General features: G+C 34.8%; 1 protein-coding gene across 1 annotated transcript in view; it reads left to right on the top strand.

Moving 5' to 3' along the window:
- The window catches only part of LOC148952697 (transforming growth factor-beta-induced protein ig-h3-like), a 57321-nt gene extending 44063 nt beyond the window's left edge, over nucleotides 1–13258 (top strand). Inside the window, exons 3-5 of the mRNA XM_089087344.1 lie at nucleotides 5993–6192; nucleotides 7910–8105; nucleotides 13038–13258. Of these exons, the coding sequence (XP_088943470.1) occupies nucleotides 5993–6192; nucleotides 7910–8105; nucleotides 13038–13258 (617 nt within the window). The remainder of the gene's footprint in view (nucleotides 1–5992; nucleotides 6193–7909; nucleotides 8106–13037) is intronic.
- The last annotated feature ends 5257 nt before the right edge of the window (nucleotides 13259–18515 follow it).

The raw sequence follows: 18515 nt of genomic DNA, 5'->3' as shown, positions 1-18515 counted from the left end.
ATGTGTATGTTTTTGTGTGTATGTGTGGGTATATATTTATGTATGTATGTGTATGTATATGTATAATTATATGTATATGTATGTATGTATGTATATGTGTGTCTGTATGTGTATGTATGTATGTATATAGTAAGGAGAAGTATGCCCCAAGATTGCCGAGTTGTCAACGTCAACGTGACATTACTAGTGATCAATAACAAAAAATAAACCTCTTATGTCTTATCTCGTTGTTTTTTTATGTATGTTTTATAAGCCATAGGATTTATTCTGTGAGGCAGGCGATTTATTTTTCATTTGATGACCGATGTAGGAATTTATTAGACTTTCTGTTTAACCTTTATGATATATGGATGGGTTGACCGTTAGGTCCAGTATTTTAGTGTAGATTTAAGTTCCCGCATTTGATTTAAGTTTCCACTTGTTTGTCTTTTTTTTTCTCGTTAGACATGTTGGTACTGTATTTGTTAACTATTTCTGTTTCTTTTCTTTCTCTGTTTGTACTCCTATAGTGCGTTTTTAATGTATCTAAAGAGAGAAAAAACAAAATACTATTATTATTAATAATATACATGGTACCACCAGTTACTTCATAATGCAACATTATTATTGACAACTGTAAAATGAGCAGCTGTGCCATAAGACGGACACTAATTACGACTAATTATTTATCGTTATTTGCACTCCAAAACACCAGATAGTACCAATATTTAATTAAGGATTCAACTCCCTACCTTTACAGTATATATGGAATCACCAGTTACTTCATGAGACTAGCATGAGACTAAAATCCTAGGATTATCTGTCCTACTTATAAAACATACCGGTATTTTCAAAAGATGGCATAGCTTAATTGGGTGGTGCATAATTTTTCAACATTGGCGGATTTTTTTTAGGACATATAACCTTTTCTGTATCCCTTATATATTTAGTTTCTCCCTTGTTTAGTGACTCCATTTTAATTATCTTTTCTACTACCCCCACCCTTTTGAGGATATTTTTGAGTAGGTCATTGACTTTACCCAATAGTCATGGATTCATTGGGTAATTAAGGAAAACAAAAAAAAAAACTTTTTCAACTGAAAGTAAAGATTAACATTAAAACTTAAAACGAACAGAAACTATTACGTATATGAGGGGCGTATTTCCTCGTCCTCAGTACCTCGCTCTTTGTGCTAAAGTTGGACTTTTTGTTCCAATTATTTAAGAAAGACTCCTGATACACAAGGATCGTTTAATTAGAATAATAAGTTTTTTTTAATTCAAAAAATACTTTAGCGTAAATATCGAGGTACTGAGTAGGAGGTAATCCCCTCACATACTCAATAATTTCTGTTCTTTTTAAGTTTTAACGTTGCTCCTTACTTTCAGATGAAAAAACTTCTTTTTTTCATTAATTTTTATGGTTTTTTAATTAATCTCTGGAAATCAAGCTCCACCTCCTTGGAAAATTCCCTTCCCCCAGGAACAATACTCAATCAACAGATCATCCTACGTAAGCACCCCCGCCAGAAAAACCCCCCTCGAAAATATTCCTTATATTTCCCAATAGCCAATACTATATGAAAGCAATGGGCAAAGTTCACAAGTTGCAGCCCTTCCCCCGGGGGCTGGGGGGGGTCAAGTCACCTCAAAGACATAGTTATTAAATTTTTTGACCATGCTGAAAAAATGGCTATCTCAAAATTTTGATCGAACAGTTTTGGATAAAATAGAGGGGTTGGAGCTGCCCTAGCTGCCCTTTAATATTTTTGGTAACTTGAAAAGAACACTAGAACTTTTGATTTCCAATCAAATAAGCCCTCTCTCGATTTTCAAGGGTTATTGGTTCGATACGATCACCCCATGGGAAAATAAACAAATAAACACACATTCATGATCTTGCTTCTGGCAAAAAATTCAAAATTCCACATTTTTGTTTATAGGAAATTAAAACTTCTACTCTAGGGTTATCTGATATGCTGAATCTCATGGTGTGATTTTCGTAAGGTCACTTGATTTTGTAGGGGTCTTTCCCCGTTTTTCAAAAATGAGGCAAATTTTCTCAGGCTCGTAACTTTGTAGGGGTAACATTAAATTTCATGAATTATATATATATTGAACAAGCATCAAAATTCGATTCTTTTGATATATCTATTATTATCAAGACTCTGTTTCTTACCGTTTCGGTTACTATTGAGCCGCATCGCTCCTTGCTTACTGTCCGTTACCAAGAATTGTTTGATGATTGTCATTGAGTTTAGCGAAAAGTTAAATGAGTGTGAAGCATTACCATATCTCAAAATGCATATTCATCCTATGAAGATATTTAATCCTTCAATAATAGTTAAGAATAGAGCAAAAAAATTATAAATTAAAGTTGGCTCTCGCTGCACATGTTGTAGCCAATATACTCCTTTGCTACAAAAAATATGATGTTGACTTACAACAATTGCTACCAATAGTTTCCGCTAACATATGATTAACATCATAACCTTGGATGTGACACAAAATTTAACATTACAACATCTGAATAGAAAAAGGAAAACAATATAACCAACGTTAAAACCAGAATTTATTCTTTTAATGCATAAAATTGCAAGTTTAATTGTCTTGTCTCAAGTTTTGAATGTAACGCTTAGAGTCCACCAACATTTTTCTGCAGCTATGTTTGTTTTGTTCAAGTATTTTGCTTAGATTAAAGTTCTTTGTTAGGGATTGGAAACATGTTTAGCATGTTCCCAATCTCGAACAAAAGAAATATATTAGTTTATTCTGAATTCCACAAAACAGCATCTTTGGGAGATTCCACAAAAAAGAAACGGATTATATGAAAAATACAAAAATCAAAATTTTCAGCACACCATCTCATTACATTGATTGATATAAAAATATGTAAGAAGATGTTTGTAAATTATAAATAAAACGCGGATAAGCAATTCTTATTGAAAATGTTACTAACAATTTTGAACTAGGACGTGGATACTGTGTCTTGGCAGAAACATTGTTCGAGAATTCACAGTCTCGAACAATAGATTATGCTACTTTATTTTGAATTCCACAAAACAACATCTCTGGGAAATTCCACAAAAACAAAGAAACAGACAGATTATACGAAAAAAATACAAGAATCAAAATATAAATGGATACAAGATGTTTTTAAATTATAACTCAAAAGGCGGATAAACAATTCTTAGCGAAAATGTTACTAACAGTATTGAATTAGGACGGAGAAACTAGTTGTTAGCATGGTCAAAACTCAAACAATAAACTATATTTAATTGTTTTTTATATATTTCTTTGTGCCTCAAACTATAAACTATATATATAATTTATTTGGGATAGTTGGCTATTCTGATAGGGTGGGATGAGGAATTCTGAAACAGAATAACAGTTAAATTATACGAAAAATAAAATAGACAGAACTTTACCAACTCCATCTTACCACATATAGCTAATATAGCATACGTAAAAGTTTAAAAATATAATTTATTTCAGTTGATTCCTGATTTTTTATTAAGGCTTTATTGATAACTTATAACCTCATTTCAGGCTATGATATTGTAGATTCGTAATAACCCAAAATTCTGCTTGTCATTTGAACAAAATTTCAATAAATGTCAATTATGAATCCAAAATAGTCAAACAGTTCGTGGTAACGAACTGTAAGTAAGGAGCGACCCGGCTCAATGGTAACCGAAATTCTAAAAACCTGAATTTTGGTACCAATAGATACCTCAAAAGAATCGGATTTTAATTTTGATTTCAAATATATAAGTTTCATCAAGTTTAATTTTACCCATCAAAAGTTACGCGCCTGAGAAAATTTGGCTGATTTTTGAAAAAGGGGGGAAAGACCCCCTAAAAGTTATAGAACCTTAGTGAAATTCACACCATCATATTCAGCGTATCAGAGAAAACCCTACTGTAGAGGTTTCAAGCTTCTATCTACAAAAATTTGGAATTTTGCATTTTTTGCCAGAAGAAAGATCACGGATGCGTGTTTATTTGTTTGTTTGTTTGTTTTTTGTTGGTTCTTTTTTCCCAGGGGTAATCGTATTGACCCAGTGGTCCTAGAATATCGTAAGAGGGCTCATTTGAACGGAAATTAAAAGTTCTAGTGCCCTTTTTAAGTGACCAAAAAAAATGGAGGGCAACTAGGCCCCCTCCCACGCTCATTTTTTTTTCAAAGTCACCCAATTAAAATTTTTAGATAGCCATTTTGTTTAGCATAGTCGAAAATCTGATAAATATGTCTTTTACAATGACTTAATCCCCCACAGTTCCCAGGGGAAGGGCTGCAATTTATGAACTTTGCCCATTGCTTGCATATTGTATTGGTTATTGGGAAGTATACATACATTTTCAGGAAGAATTTTTTTTGGTGAGGGGGGGGGGAGGGGGGCTTTAGGAGGGGGTTACTTGGAATAATCTTTCCGTAGAGGATGTTTCTTTGGGGTAAGGGACATTTCTATGAAGGGGGCGCCGGATTCCCAAGCATTATTTAAAAAACGATCAGAAATTAAATTAAAAAAAACAAGTTTTTTCAACTGAAAGTAAGAAGCAACATTAGAACTTAAAATGAACAGAAATTATTACGTATATGAGGGGTTTCTCTCCCAAGTCAATACCTCGCTCTTTACGCTACAGTTTTTTTAGTGCTTTCAAAAAAGTTATCTATTCTAATTAAACGGCCTTTGTGATTCAGGGGTGTGTTAATTAAATTTTTTTTTAACTTTTAACGTAAGGAGCGTGGTATTGAATAAGGGGAGAACCCCATCATATACGTAATAACATAAACGTAATAAAAAAAACAATAAAAAAAACAAGCGAAACGGCTCAATAGTAAGCGAAACTTTTAAAAACGGAACTTTGATGTCAATAAATGTATCAAAAGAATTGGTTTTGTAATGCTGATTCTAAATATATAAATTTTGTTAAGTTTAGTATTACTCATCAAAGGCTACAAGCTTGAGAAAAATGACCTGGTTTTTTAAATAGGGAGAAAACTTCCCCCAAGAGTGAAAGATTGTTAATGAAAATCACTGTCAGATTAGGTGTATCAGAAAAACCTATAACATATGTTTCAAGCTCATAACTGAAAAAATCTGCAACTTAGTATTTTTTTCCAGAAGAAAATTATACGACTATAGAAGTTCGTTACGTAAGTTAATTTGTAAATTACGTCAGAACCAAATTTAGAGACAGCCATTTAGCAAAAGAAAAGTAAAATTTTTATGCAAATTTTGTTTACTTATTCAATGACGGTGAGCCAAAATAAAAGCTGCATTAACTAAAAAACAATCAGAAAGTAAATAAAAAAAACAAGTTTTTTAAACTGAAAGTAAGGAGCAACATTAAAACTTAAGACAAACAGAAATTATTCCGTATGTGAAAGGGGCTTTCCCCTCCTCAACGCCTCGCTCTTTACGCTAAAGTTTGACTCTGTCTCACAACTTTATTTCTTAAAACAATAAAAAACTTTAGCGTAAAGAGCGAGGCGTTGAGGAGGGGACAGCCCCTTTCATATACGGAATGATTTCTGTTCGTTTTAAGTTTTAATGTCGCTCCTTACTTTCAGTTTAAAAAACTTGTTTTTTTTTATTTAATAAATATAAAATTCAATGTACCATGAAATCGATTGAGATCGCAAGATGACTTATATATCCAATTCCTATCAGTTTATCTTTTATGTATGTCCTATATTACCTTGAACATAACCAGGATTGCCAAAGAATATTTAAAAGGAGCTTAAAGTTTAAAATATAAACGTATATTAAACTGAGTGCCCTCTGTAATTAAGTTTGTTTGCAGTGATTCAAAATCTTTGTATCTAATGATTTATACATCAACTAAAGTTATGCTTGAAGATATTTCAATTTAATCTAATTTACGATAAAAATAAGCTTGACATGAAGTTTGCCTAACATTGAATTAGCCAAAAATCCTATCCAGGTGGAAACCCTGAACATGACAATGAAAATGTTAAACAAATAATTTCATTTTAAATTTTCAGAAGTATACACTATATTTTCACCTGAAGATACTGCTTTTGACCAGGCAACGATCGATTCTCTGCTTGCTGATGCAGATCTTCTTACCAGATTTCTAAACTATCACATGACTTCTGGGAATGTCACTCTCGCCTTGTTTGAAAATGATGCAACATTGACAACACTGGAAGGCACAACTGTACGCACTAATATCTATGAATCAGTAAGTTCATTTGCGTTGTACAAATCAAAAGTACTAATCATAAATAACTTAAAAATAAAGGGGTCCTGTGAATATTGGTGTAAATTCCGAAATAATCTTTGAGGGGCAAACTTATATATAAGGATAAGGAGATACATAATATAACAATTACATAATTATAATACTAAGGATAATTATATAGGAACTTTGCTATGGTTAAAACTGTTGGGGAGGAAAAATGAAAATCTGAGGTGAAACTGGGCCAAGATACGTTAGATAAAGATTTGGCGTAAGGAAATCCCCCCTCCCCCGTCCTGTAGTAATTTATGCCTTTGCCTGTAAGGCCTACATGATCAATTGCAATTTTTAAACAATAATACTTAAAAAAAAGTGACGACTATCAATTATTTTTGTCAATCGAAGGGGGGGGGCAATTGGCCCTTAGATTTTTTATTAATATCCCCTCCTCTTTATATGAAATACATTCTCTATATATTTTAATTCAAAATAATCGATAAGCAACACAATTGCTTCCCCACTCCTAGAACTTGACTGTATATTTGATCCCTCTCCTTACCCCTACAATTTTGTGAATTGAAGCCATTCCAGGCAAATGGTCACACATAATCAATTAAATTTCATGAGATGTATAATATTTTTTTTTCAATTATCTAGCATTTTCATGATGTGTAATATACTGAAAGAAGTAATTACGAAACATTTTTATCCTCAAGTCTTTAACCACTTTTAGATTCTAAACCAATTGTCAGGATATTTCACCCTCTAAGTTTAAAGGGAGTTTAGTGAATAAACAAACAAAATAATTTACAATAAAAGAAATTAAAATATAAGTTCAAAGAAAGGAAAACGAGCAAGCAGTCGAATATTATAAATTAGGCTTCATGAAAGAAAAATATTTTATTTTATTATCCAAGTGCTATAAGGATGTTTAACACGCATAAAAATAACTTGAACTTGAAAATGTAGATAATTCTAGGTGCCCTCCCTTGCATAATTGATGTGTTGACTGTGCTATTTAGTGGAAACTAAATAACAACAACATTTTTCATTAGCTTTTTCATTACTATAATTAAATACAAACTAAGGCTTGTATTTATGGACACCATATTTTAAACAGAGAAATTTCCATTTCAGGTTAACCTTTACACTTCTAGTGTCCAATATGGTGTCATAGATTTGGTTGAATTTACTGATATGTAGTGGTAAAACTTTGACCCTGTCTTTGATTTTTGCTGAACTGGTGAATTTTGACTTCCCATTTTTTAATTTATTGCTGAATTGCGGCTTACAATTTCTGATGTGCTATTTGTGGTTTTCATCGCACTATTTGTTGCTAATTAAATTTCTTGATATGCGTAAAAAATTAGAAATGGAAAATAAGTAAAATCGTAAGTGTTACAATAGGTTTTTATTTGTTTTAAGAAGCTGAATTACAGAAGCTTAATTCTAAATGATTTATTCTAATTAATCTAAACCTTACCCAAGATCAAAGTCTACTCGACGGACAACGGTAGGCAACTGGGTTAAAAATCTTAAGACAGTTTAACCGTATCATCGTATCATTATCGTCACCATATTTGCGCAGGGATAAATTGAACAGTACCTTAATTGCTCTCAATTTCTTGTATCTGAGTTATATCGATTTATTTTATGTCTGCAGAGTAATTGCGCTTAATTTTTATGCTACTCTATTGACTTTTTTCTAACTTTCCTGCAGGCCTATACTGTCAATGGGGCAGCCGTTACAATGCCAGATGAATGGGCAGATAATGGTATGGTACAAGTTATCAACAAAGTTCTCTACCCTATTCCAGTTGGAGTAATTCCGACTGTACTTGCTGCTGATTCAGAAGGTCGATTTACAACTCTTTCAATGTGTATCGAATTGTCTGGTCTTTCAGGAGTCCTAACTGGTAAGATTTTGCTATTTTTAAAATATGTTTACACTAATACTACTACTACTACTACTACTAACAACAACTCATCGCACCACCAAGTCCCCTGAGGCCGACACAGCCACGCAAGGTCCTTCTTCAGCACAATCTGTTCAACGCTTTCCTCTTTACACCCTCCCAGGAAGTTTCCATTTCCCTTAAATCCTTCTTTACGACATCCTCCCACCCCAACCAAGGACGACCTACTTTCTCTTTAGCCCTAGGTGGTTGGTCGAAAAGGACGATCTTTGACAACCTGTCATTCTTCATCCGAAAAACATGCCCTAGTCATCTCAACCCAACTCTCATCATAACCCTAGAAATCGGGATTGAACCAAACGTAACCTATTGTTTGAAATATGGTCAGCAAGTATGGCACCCAAAAGAATCCGTAGATAATTTCTCTGGAAAACATCTACCAAATTTTTATCTGTTCCTCGGAGTGCCCAAGGTTCAGAACCATATTGACCACTCTTATTACTGTAGCTTCCAGTATTCTGATCTTGGCTTGCAGACTTAACTTCCTATTTTCCGAAACTTTATATAACTGTGAAAAAAAACCTGGGCCTTGGCTATTCTACTTTTAACATCTTCACTGTCCCCACCGTCTTTACAAATAATTAATTAAAAAAAAACTTTTTCGACAAAATGAGTTTTTCAACGAAAAGTAAAGAAGTCCATTAAAAAAAAATGAGCAAAAATAAAATCAAATAATCTACCAAGCTCGAAACTATCACAAATCAGCATTGATAAATAAATGAAACCCAAAACGAACAGAAATTAAAATAAATAACCGAGTCAAACTCAAAACGAGCAGAAATTAACATAAGTTGGGTGCAAAACCCCTATGCCTTCCCAAGGCCAGAACAAATTTTGTACTTTTCTGAAAAAACATAAGTGTTTACTTTTTTAACTTTAATAAATAAAATAATTTTAACATTTTGATTACAAATATCAGTATATGTGTATTAAACTGACAATGCACATTCATTTGTATTTTTTCTGTAAAGTTCAATTTTTGTTCTGGCCTTGGGAAGGCATAGGGGTTTTGCGCCCAACTTATGTTAATTTCTGCTCGTTTTGACTCGGTTATTTATTGTAATTTCTGTTCGTTTTGGGTTTCATTTATTTATCGATGCTGATTTGTGGTAGTTTCGAGCTTGGTAGATCATTTGATTTTATTTTTGCTCATTTTTGTTTGATGGAGTTCTTTACATTTCTTTGAAAAAATTATTTTGTGGAAAAAGTTTTCTTAATTAATTTCTATTCGTTTTATATTGACATAGTCTTTTCAGGAAAAAAGAAAATAGCACTTTAAATCTTTTCGTTTTTTAAGACTTTATAGTTTGGCCTGCTATTTTTATGCTGGATAAAATTTTCAGCAATTTTTAACAACATTCACCATTTTAAAAGTCTCGACACAAATAGTACTGTTTGATTAATTTTCAAACCTCCTCAAGTTGACCTGAAATAGAAAACTTGGTACCACTCCAAAAAAAACCTGTTTACTTTGTTTGATAGATTGGATACACTTACGCTATTTTGATTTGGTTAAATTTTAAGAGCAGAAGTAGCCTCGAAAGTTAGAACATAATACCCTCAGTCGTTCTTGGGATACTGCTTAGATGTCTTACTGGAATTTAGCATTATCAAAATGCATTTTGATTTAATCTTAAGGCAACATTTCGTTTTTAAACATAATGGGCCAATGGGAGGGTGGGAGTGGAAGGGGGATTCGTTGCCCTCCAATCACTTTCGACTATTAAAAAGGGCATCAACCCTTTCTATTTTCAATCGAATGAGCCCCTTTCAAAGTTCCCACGACAACTCCTTCGATACGAAGTGCCCTGGTCTAAACAACAACAACAACAAAAATATTACTAATCACTTTCGACTGTTAAAAAGGGCACTAGCCTTTGATTTTTCAATCGAACTAGCCTTTTTTGAAGTTTCTACGACAACGCCTACTATAAAAACCTTATATGCGCCCAGGACATAACTTAAAACCCTTGCCCTGAGAGCTGTGGGGGAGTGTCCTTCTCAAAAACATATTTTCTATCTGGAAATCCACTAGCTTACGCTAAACAAAATGGCTATCTAAAAATTTTGATTGGATGTGTTTGGGAAAATGATGGACGTGGGGTGGGGGCTAGTTTTCCTCCAATTACTTTCGACTATCAAAAAGGGTACTAGCCCTTTGAATTTCCAATCGAATGAGCCTGTTTTGAAGTTTCTACGACAACGCTTTCTATAAAAACCGTATATGCCCCCAGGGCATAACTTAAAACTCTTGCCCCGAGGGTTGTGGGTGAGTGTCCTACTCAAAAATATATTTTCTATCTGGAAATCAAGTATGCTGACCGAAATGTCTATCTTAAGATTGTGATTGGATGTGTTGGGGGACTGATGGGCGTGGGGGGGGCTAGTTGCCCTCCAATCACTTTTGACTATTAAAAATGATACAAGCCCTTTGAATTTCCAATCGAATGAGCCTGTTTTGAAGTTTCTATGACAGCACCTTCTATAAAAACCTTATATGCCCCCAGGGCATAACTTAAAACCCTTGCCCTGAGGGTTGTGGGGGAGTATCCTCCTCAACAATATATTTTCTATCTGGAAATCAACTACGCTGAACAAAATGGCTACCTCAAAATTTTGATTGGATGTGTTGGGGGGAATGATGGGGGTGGGGGGGGGGGCTAGTAGCCCTCCAATCACTTTCGACTATTAAAAGGGTACTAGCCCGTTGAATTTCCAACTGAATGAGCCCTTTTGAAGTTTCTACGACAGCGCTTTCAATAAAAACTTTATATGCCCCCAGGGCATAACTTAGAACCCTTGCCCTGATGGTCGTGGGGGAGTGTCCTCCTCAAAAACATATTTTATATCTGAAAATCAAGTACGCTGAACAAAATGGCTATCTCAAGAGTTTGATTGGATGTGTTTGGGGGAAGGATGGGCGTGGGGGGGGAGGGGGCTAGTTGCCCTCGAATCACTTTTGATTATTAATAAGGGCACTAAGCCTTTGAATTTTCAATGAAACGAGCCTTGTTCGAATTTTCTACGACAACGCCTTCTATAAAAACCCTATATGCCCCCAGGGCATAACTTAAAACCCTTGCTCTGAGGGTTGTGGGGGAGTGTCCCCTCAAAAACATGTTTTCTATCTTGAAATAAAATATGTTGAACAGAAAGGCTATCTCAAAATTTTTATTGTATGTATTTGGAAGACTGACGGGCGTGTGGGGGGGGGGCTAGTTGACATCCAATCACATTCGACTATTAAAAAGGGAACTCGCCCTTTGAATTTCCAATCGAATAAGCCGTTTTTGAAGTTTCTACAACAACACCTTCTATAAAAACCTTATATGCCCCCAGGGCATAACTCAAAACCCTTGCCCTGAGGGTTATGGGGGAGTGTCCTCCTCAAGAACATATTTTCTATCTGGAAATCAACTACGCTGAACAAAATAGGTATCTCAAAATTTTGATTGGATGTATTTGGGGGAATGATGGGCGTAAGGGGGGGGGGCTAGTTGCCCTCCAATCACTTTCGACTATTAAAAAGGGTACTAGACCTTTGAATTTCCAATCGAATGAGCCTGTTTTGAAGTTTCTACGACAACGCCTTCTATAAAAACCTTATGAGCCCCCAGGGCATAACTTAAAACCCCTGCCCTGAGGGTTGTGGCGGAGTGCCCTCCTCAAAAACATATTTTCTATTCGGAAATCAACTACGCTGAACAAAATGGCTATCTCAAAATTTTGATTGGATGTGTTTGGGGGAATGATGGGCATGGGGGGCGGGCTAGTTGCCCTCCAATCACTTTTGACTATTAAAAAGGGCACTAGCCACTCCAATTTCCAATCGAATGAGCCCTTTTCGAAGTTTCTTCGACAACTCCTTCGATACGAAGTGCCTGGGTATAAATAACCAAAAAACAACACATTGTGCCCACATCGTTCTTTACTTAGGCAGCGCTAGCACGCCTAAGTAATTTTTTTGTAATCTAACTAATCAAACTAATCTTTTTGTTTTTCGTACATAAGAACCTCAGTTTAAGCAGAGATACTGAGACGTTTAAAAAACCCTGTTTAGGAGAACTTAAGAAAAAGAGTTTCAACTGATATTCGTTTTTTTTAATCTCGTTCTCGCCCTTCAGCCACTCCAAAGCTCTAACCCTATCCAAGGCATTTGCCAAATATTTTTCTAGCCATTTGGTTTCTTCTTTCATGGACAAAAATGTTTTAGGGGACACTTTATATAATCAGGGAAAGTTCTCCCTTCTAACCACAGTGCCTTTTTGTCTCTTCATTTGATGTTCCTGAACGAGAATGGTTAACATTGGAGATACATTAGAGACAGCGGTGGTCAAATACTTTCAAAATTAGGCTTTTAAGTGTCATCTTTCATAAACATTTTGTCATAACGCTGATTTCTAGTCAACGTAAGAAAGTAAGAAAGACCACCCAAGCATTTTAAATACGTGAATGTACTTCTCTCTTCAACCCTCCGTCATTCGGTATTTAGACCCTAAACATTTAACCTCCTACATACGACCTTACCAGCTCTCCTTCAATAGCGACCGGATCTTATTTTCTAAGGGCAAACACCGGGTCTTGTGACTTACCTACATAAACTGCATCGGAAATTTTGAAGCTTGAAATGCTTTTTCGTCAAATATTGTAAGTCAGCTGCCTTAGGAAATCCAGGCCTACAGCCTCTTTTGGGATCTCCATATTTCACAGCATTAAGATTTAATGAATTGTAACCAGGAGAGTGTGATCTTTCCTGGTAGTTTTTATTTCTCTCCATAGTTACCTTGTATTTTCCATCCTGGTAAATCTAGGATAGACTTGAACTTGGAAATTAAAATCGATAAAAAAAATGTAATTTTTTTCCCGTTGAAGGTGGCCCATTGACCCTCTTTGCTCCAACTAATGCAGCATTTGATGCTCTGCCAGAAGGTGTGCTTGATGCTCTTCTTTCACAACCTGAAGGAGCATTAAAAAAAGTTCTTCTTGGCCACCTGGCTCCTACTTCTATTTTTGCCACTGGGGTGACAAGTGGGGAAGTTCCATCTGCCTCAGATGATAACCTAGTTCTCAACGTTGGACCTGGTGAGTTTTGAGCTTTTATATAATTTGTGAAGTGTCTTGTCATAACTGGAAAACGACTTAAATAAGGATTCTTAATTTTTGAACATGATGTTTTTGGAATTTTGGTCATAATGTTGTGGATGACAACATTTTGGGCATTTTTTTCCAAACACTTCCGTGAGCTAATCACATTATACCTTATTTCTGGAGGTAGAATTAACAGTTACTTTTAAATCGTGTTGGTTTTATAACTTTCTGTGCGCTACTTTAAGCCAGTAAACATAATTAAAAGCTAAATTCTACCTAATTAGTGGGAAAATTTAAATCCGTTAAATAAAAATGAGAAGTTCTGAGTCACAAAGTAGCTCATTTCTTTTTGTTTAAATTTACAATTAGAAACTCTTATTGACACTGGAAATATATTACCTCTTTGTCGTTAAAAATCTTCTGCACATCATACTTACTAATTTTCATCATTATTTTAAAGCAGGACTAGGTAGGCCTACTTACATTGTTCTTACATTGATTTGAATAAACTATTGGACAAGCCCTTGCAAATGAAAGTTCGTTGAAGTGACAGAAGGGAAATGGCTTGTTCCCCCCCCCCCCCTCCCACCCCATAGACTACAATTGGTACTACTACTTTGCTAATCAGGCTTACCATGGGAACCAAGTTTTTTAGACTACCCAGGATCATCCGAAAACACTGGTTTAAAAGATTGAAAGCCAAACTTGCCTATGATGACAAAATCAAAGAAGTAAATCCTGAAAATAACTTTTTTGGAAGATGGAAGAAAAAGAAGCAGAACAACAATCAAACGAACATATACTATGCACTTTTTACATAAGGGTGGGGTGGAGTGTTTAGTTGATTTTTGGGCAAGAGGGGGGGGGTGGCAAGAAGGGTAGTTACATATAAGGTCTTTCAAAATCTCTTTGCTTTGTCGGCCCTACTGTATTTTGCAAAATTGTCAATTAATTTCAGTTTTTTTCCTATTTGTACGAATTTACGACTTGCCCCAGAAAATACCAGGAAATTAAATCAATTTTAATCGTTGTATTTTTGGTAGAATTCATGTTTTTCCTTTTTCTTCGTTCATTCAGCATATTGAAAGTATCTTCTAAAATATCAGCAGCAAATAAATGATCACATAAAAAAAAAAATTTAAACCTTGATATTTTATTTATATATCCCGTAGGATTTTGTTTGTCCTCCACTTAAATAGCCTTAAATCCCTGATCTATCACTTAGAATAGACCAAGATATACAACAAAATGTGTTTAGAATTGATAAAAAGAAAGAATTTACAGCATTGAACTTTAATGGTTTAAACTTATTCAGCTTTACATATTTTAAATTAGGATCAAAATTCGATTCTATTGATGCATCTATTATTATCAAAATTTCTGCTTTTTAGAGTTTAACCCTGCTATTCCTTACTTAGAGTTTGTTACCACAAAATGTTTGATAAGGTCTATTAGGTTGCTGTGAAAGAAAATGGGAAGTGGGTATAACAGGAACAGGTTTTTTTTTTCGGGATCTACATATTTTAGAGCAATTGAGTAGGTTCATATTATGGTATATAGGGTGTAACTAATTTAGATTTTTAACATGCTTAAGCTTTATTTTAAAGCTATTTTGTATTGGCACCATCATTTGAATCGTTTTGAAGAACCTGTGCGGCAAAATCTCAGAGAGATTGTACGTTTAGTTGCTGGTTTTTCACATAATTCACCTGGTGGTACGTTTCTTTCAAATTTGGCCCACCTGAAATTTCCTCCTTCCCTTAAAAATAGGCTTATGCATTTGTACTCAAAAGGCTTTTTTGTCGCAAAAATATAAAAAAAGAAGCTAAATGAAATATATCTTATAATACATAGTCAATGATAATCCTGTTGTGGTAGAGCCATACCACAGTTAGTTCATGCTGTTAATAAAAAACAAGCTTAATATATAATCCTAGTCCTTCTTTATTTTTAATTTCTCAGTTCCATTACAAATGTACAAGGCTCAATTGCTCTAAAATATGTAGATCCCGAAAAAAAAAACCTGTTCCTGTTATACCCACTTCCCATTTTCTTTCACAGCAACCTAATAGACCTTATCAAACATTTTGTGGTAACAAACTCTAAGTAAGGAATAGCAGGGTTAAACTCTAAAAAGCAGAAATTTTGATAATAATAGATGCATCAATAGAATCGAATTTTGATCCTAATTTAAAATATGTAAAGCTGAATAAGTTTAAACCATTAAAGTTCAATGCTGTAAATTCTTTCTTTTTATCAATTCTAAACACATTTTGTTGTATATCTTGGTCTATTCTAAGTGATAGATCAGGGATTTAAGGCTATTTAAGTGGAGGATAATCAAAATCCTACGGGATATATAAAGAAAATATCAAGGTTTAAATTTTTTTTTTTATGTGATCATTTATTTGCTGCTGATATTTTAGAAGATACTTTCAATATGCTGAATGAACGAAGAAAAAGGAAAAACATGAATTCTACCAAAAATACAACGATTAAAATTGATTTAATTTCCTGGTATTTTCTGGGGCAAGTCGTAAATTCGTACAAATAGGAAAAAAACTGAAACTAATTGACAATTTTGCAAAATACAGTAGGGCCGACAAAGCAAAGAGATTTTGAAAGACCTTCTATGTAACTACCCTTCTTGCCGCCCCCCCCCTCTTGCCCAAAAATCAACTAAACACTCCACCCCACCCTTATGTAAAAAGTGCATAGTATATGTTCGTTTGATTGTTGTTCTGCTTCTTTTTCTTCCATCTTCCAAAAAAAGTTATTTTCAGGATTTACTTCTTTGATTTTGTCATCATAGGCAAGTTTGGCTTTCAATCTTTTAAACCAGTGTTTTCGGATGATCCTGGGTAGTCTAAAAAACTTGGTTCCCATGGTAAGCCTGATTAGCAAAGTAGTAGTACCAATTATAGTCTATGGGGTGGGAGGGGGGGGGGAACAAGCCAGTTCCCTTCTGTCACTTCAACGAACTTTCATTTGCAAGGGCTTGTCCAATAGTTTATTCAAATCAATGTAAGAACAATGTAAGTAGGCCTACCTAGTCCTGCTTTAAAATAATGATGAAAATTAGTAAGTATGATGTGCAGAAGATTTTTAACGACAAAGAGGTAATATATTTCCAGTGTCAATAAGAGTTTCTAATTGTAAATTTAAACAAAAAGAAATGAGCTACTTTGTGACTCAGAACTTCTCATTTTTATTTAACGGATTTAAATTTTCCCACTAAATAGGTAGAATTTAGCTTTTAATTATGTTTACTGGCTTAAAGTAGCGCACAGAAAGTTATAAAACCAACACGATTTAAAAGTAACTGTTAATTCTACCTCCAGAAATAAGGTATAATGTGATTAGCTCACGGAAGTGTTTGGAAAAAAATGCCCAAAATGTTGTCATCCACAACATTATGACCAAAATTCCAAAAACATCATGTTCAAAAATTAAGAATCCTTATTTAAGTCGTTTTCCAGTTATGACAAGACACTTCACAAATTATATAAAAGCTCAAGACTCACCAGGTCCAACGTTGAGAACTAGGTTATCATCTGAGGCAGATGGAACTTCCCCACTTGTCACCCCAGTGGCAAAAATAGAAGTAGGAGCCAGGTGGCCAAGAAGAACTTTTTTTAATGCTCCTTCAGGTTGTGAAAGAAGAGCATCAAGCACACCTTCTGGCAGAGCATCAAATGCTGCATTAGTTGGAGCAAAGAGGGTCAATGGGCCACCTTCAACGGGAAAAAAATTACATTTTTTTTATGGATTTTAATTTCCAAGTTCAAGTCTATCCTAGATTTACCAGGATGGAAAATACAAGGTAACTATGGAGAGAAATAAAAACTACCAGGAAAGATCACACTCTCCTGGTTACAATTCATTAAATCTTAATGCTGTGAAATATGGAGATCCCAAAAGAGGCTGTAGGCCTGGATTTCCTAAGGCAGCTGACTTACAATATTTGACGAAAAAGCATTTCAAGCTTCAAAATTTCCGATGCAGTTTATGTAGGTAAGTCACAAGACCCGGTGTTTGCCCTTAGAAAATAAGATCCGGTCGCTATTGAAGGAGAGCTGGTAAGGTCGTATGTAGGAGGTTAAATGTTTAGGGTCTAAATACCGAATGACGGAGGGTTGAAGAGAGAAGTACATTCACGTATTTAAAATGCTTGGGTGGTCTTTCTTACTTTCTTACGTTGACTAAAAATCAGCGTTATGACAAAATGTTTATGAAAGATGACACTTAAAAGCCTAATTTTGAAAGTATTTGACCACCGCTGTCTCTAATGTATCTCCAATGTTAACCATTCTCGTTCAGGAACATCAAATGAAGAGACAAAAAGGCACTGTGGTTAGAAGGGAGAACTTTCCCTGATTATATAAAGTGTCCCCTAAAACATTTTTGTCCATGAAAGAAGAAACCAAATGGCTAGAAAAATATTTGGCAAATGCCTTGGATAGGGTTAGAGCTTTGGAGTGGCTGAAGGGCGAGAACGAGATTAAAAAAAAACGAATATCAGTTGAAACTCTTTTTCTTAAGTTCTCCTAAACAGGGTTTTTTAAACGTCTCAGTATCTCTGCTTAAACTGAGGTTCTTATGTACGAAAAACAAAAAGATTAGTTTGATTAGTTAGATTACAAAAAAATTACTTAGGCGTGCTAGCGCTGCCTAAGTAAAGAACGATGTGGGCACAATGTGTTGTTTTTTGGTTATTTATACCCAGGCACTTCGTATCCAAGGAGTTGTCGAAGAAACTTCGAAAAGGGCTCATTCGATTGGAAATTGGAGTGGCTAGTGCCCTATTTAATATTCGAAAATGATTGGAGGGCAACTAGCCCCCCCCATGCCCATCATTCCCCTAAACACATCCAATCAAAATTTTGAGATAGCCATTTTGTTCAGCGTAGTTGATTTCCGAATAGAAAATATGTTTTTGAGGAGGGCACTCCGCCACAACCCTCAGGGCAGGGGTTTTAAGTTATGCCCTGGGGGCATATAAGGTTTTTATAGAAGGTGTTGTCGTAGAAACTTCAAAACAGGCTCATTCGATTGGAAATTCAAAGGGCTAGTACCCTTTTTAATAGTCGAAAGTGATTGGAGGGCATCTAGCCCCACCCCTTACGCCCATCATTCCCCCAAATATATCCAATCAAAATTTTGAGATACCCATTTTATTCAGCGTAGTTGATTTCCAGATAGAGAATATGTTTTTGAGGAGGAAACTCCCCCACAAACCATAGGGCAAAGGTTTTAAGTTCC

The sequence above is a fragment of the Artemia sp. Qi Xiang Cuo genome, chromosome 4, assembly GCF_049724085.1.
Source record: "Artemia sp. Qi Xiang Cuo chromosome 4, ASM4972408v1, whole genome shotgun sequence".
In the NCBI taxonomy this organism is placed as follows: Eukaryota; Metazoa; Arthropoda; class Branchiopoda; order Anostraca; family Artemiidae; genus Artemia; species Artemia sp. Qi Xiang Cuo.
The sequence above is the reverse complement of the archived record's forward strand: the minus strand, read 5'-3'. Positions and strand labels throughout refer to the sequence as shown.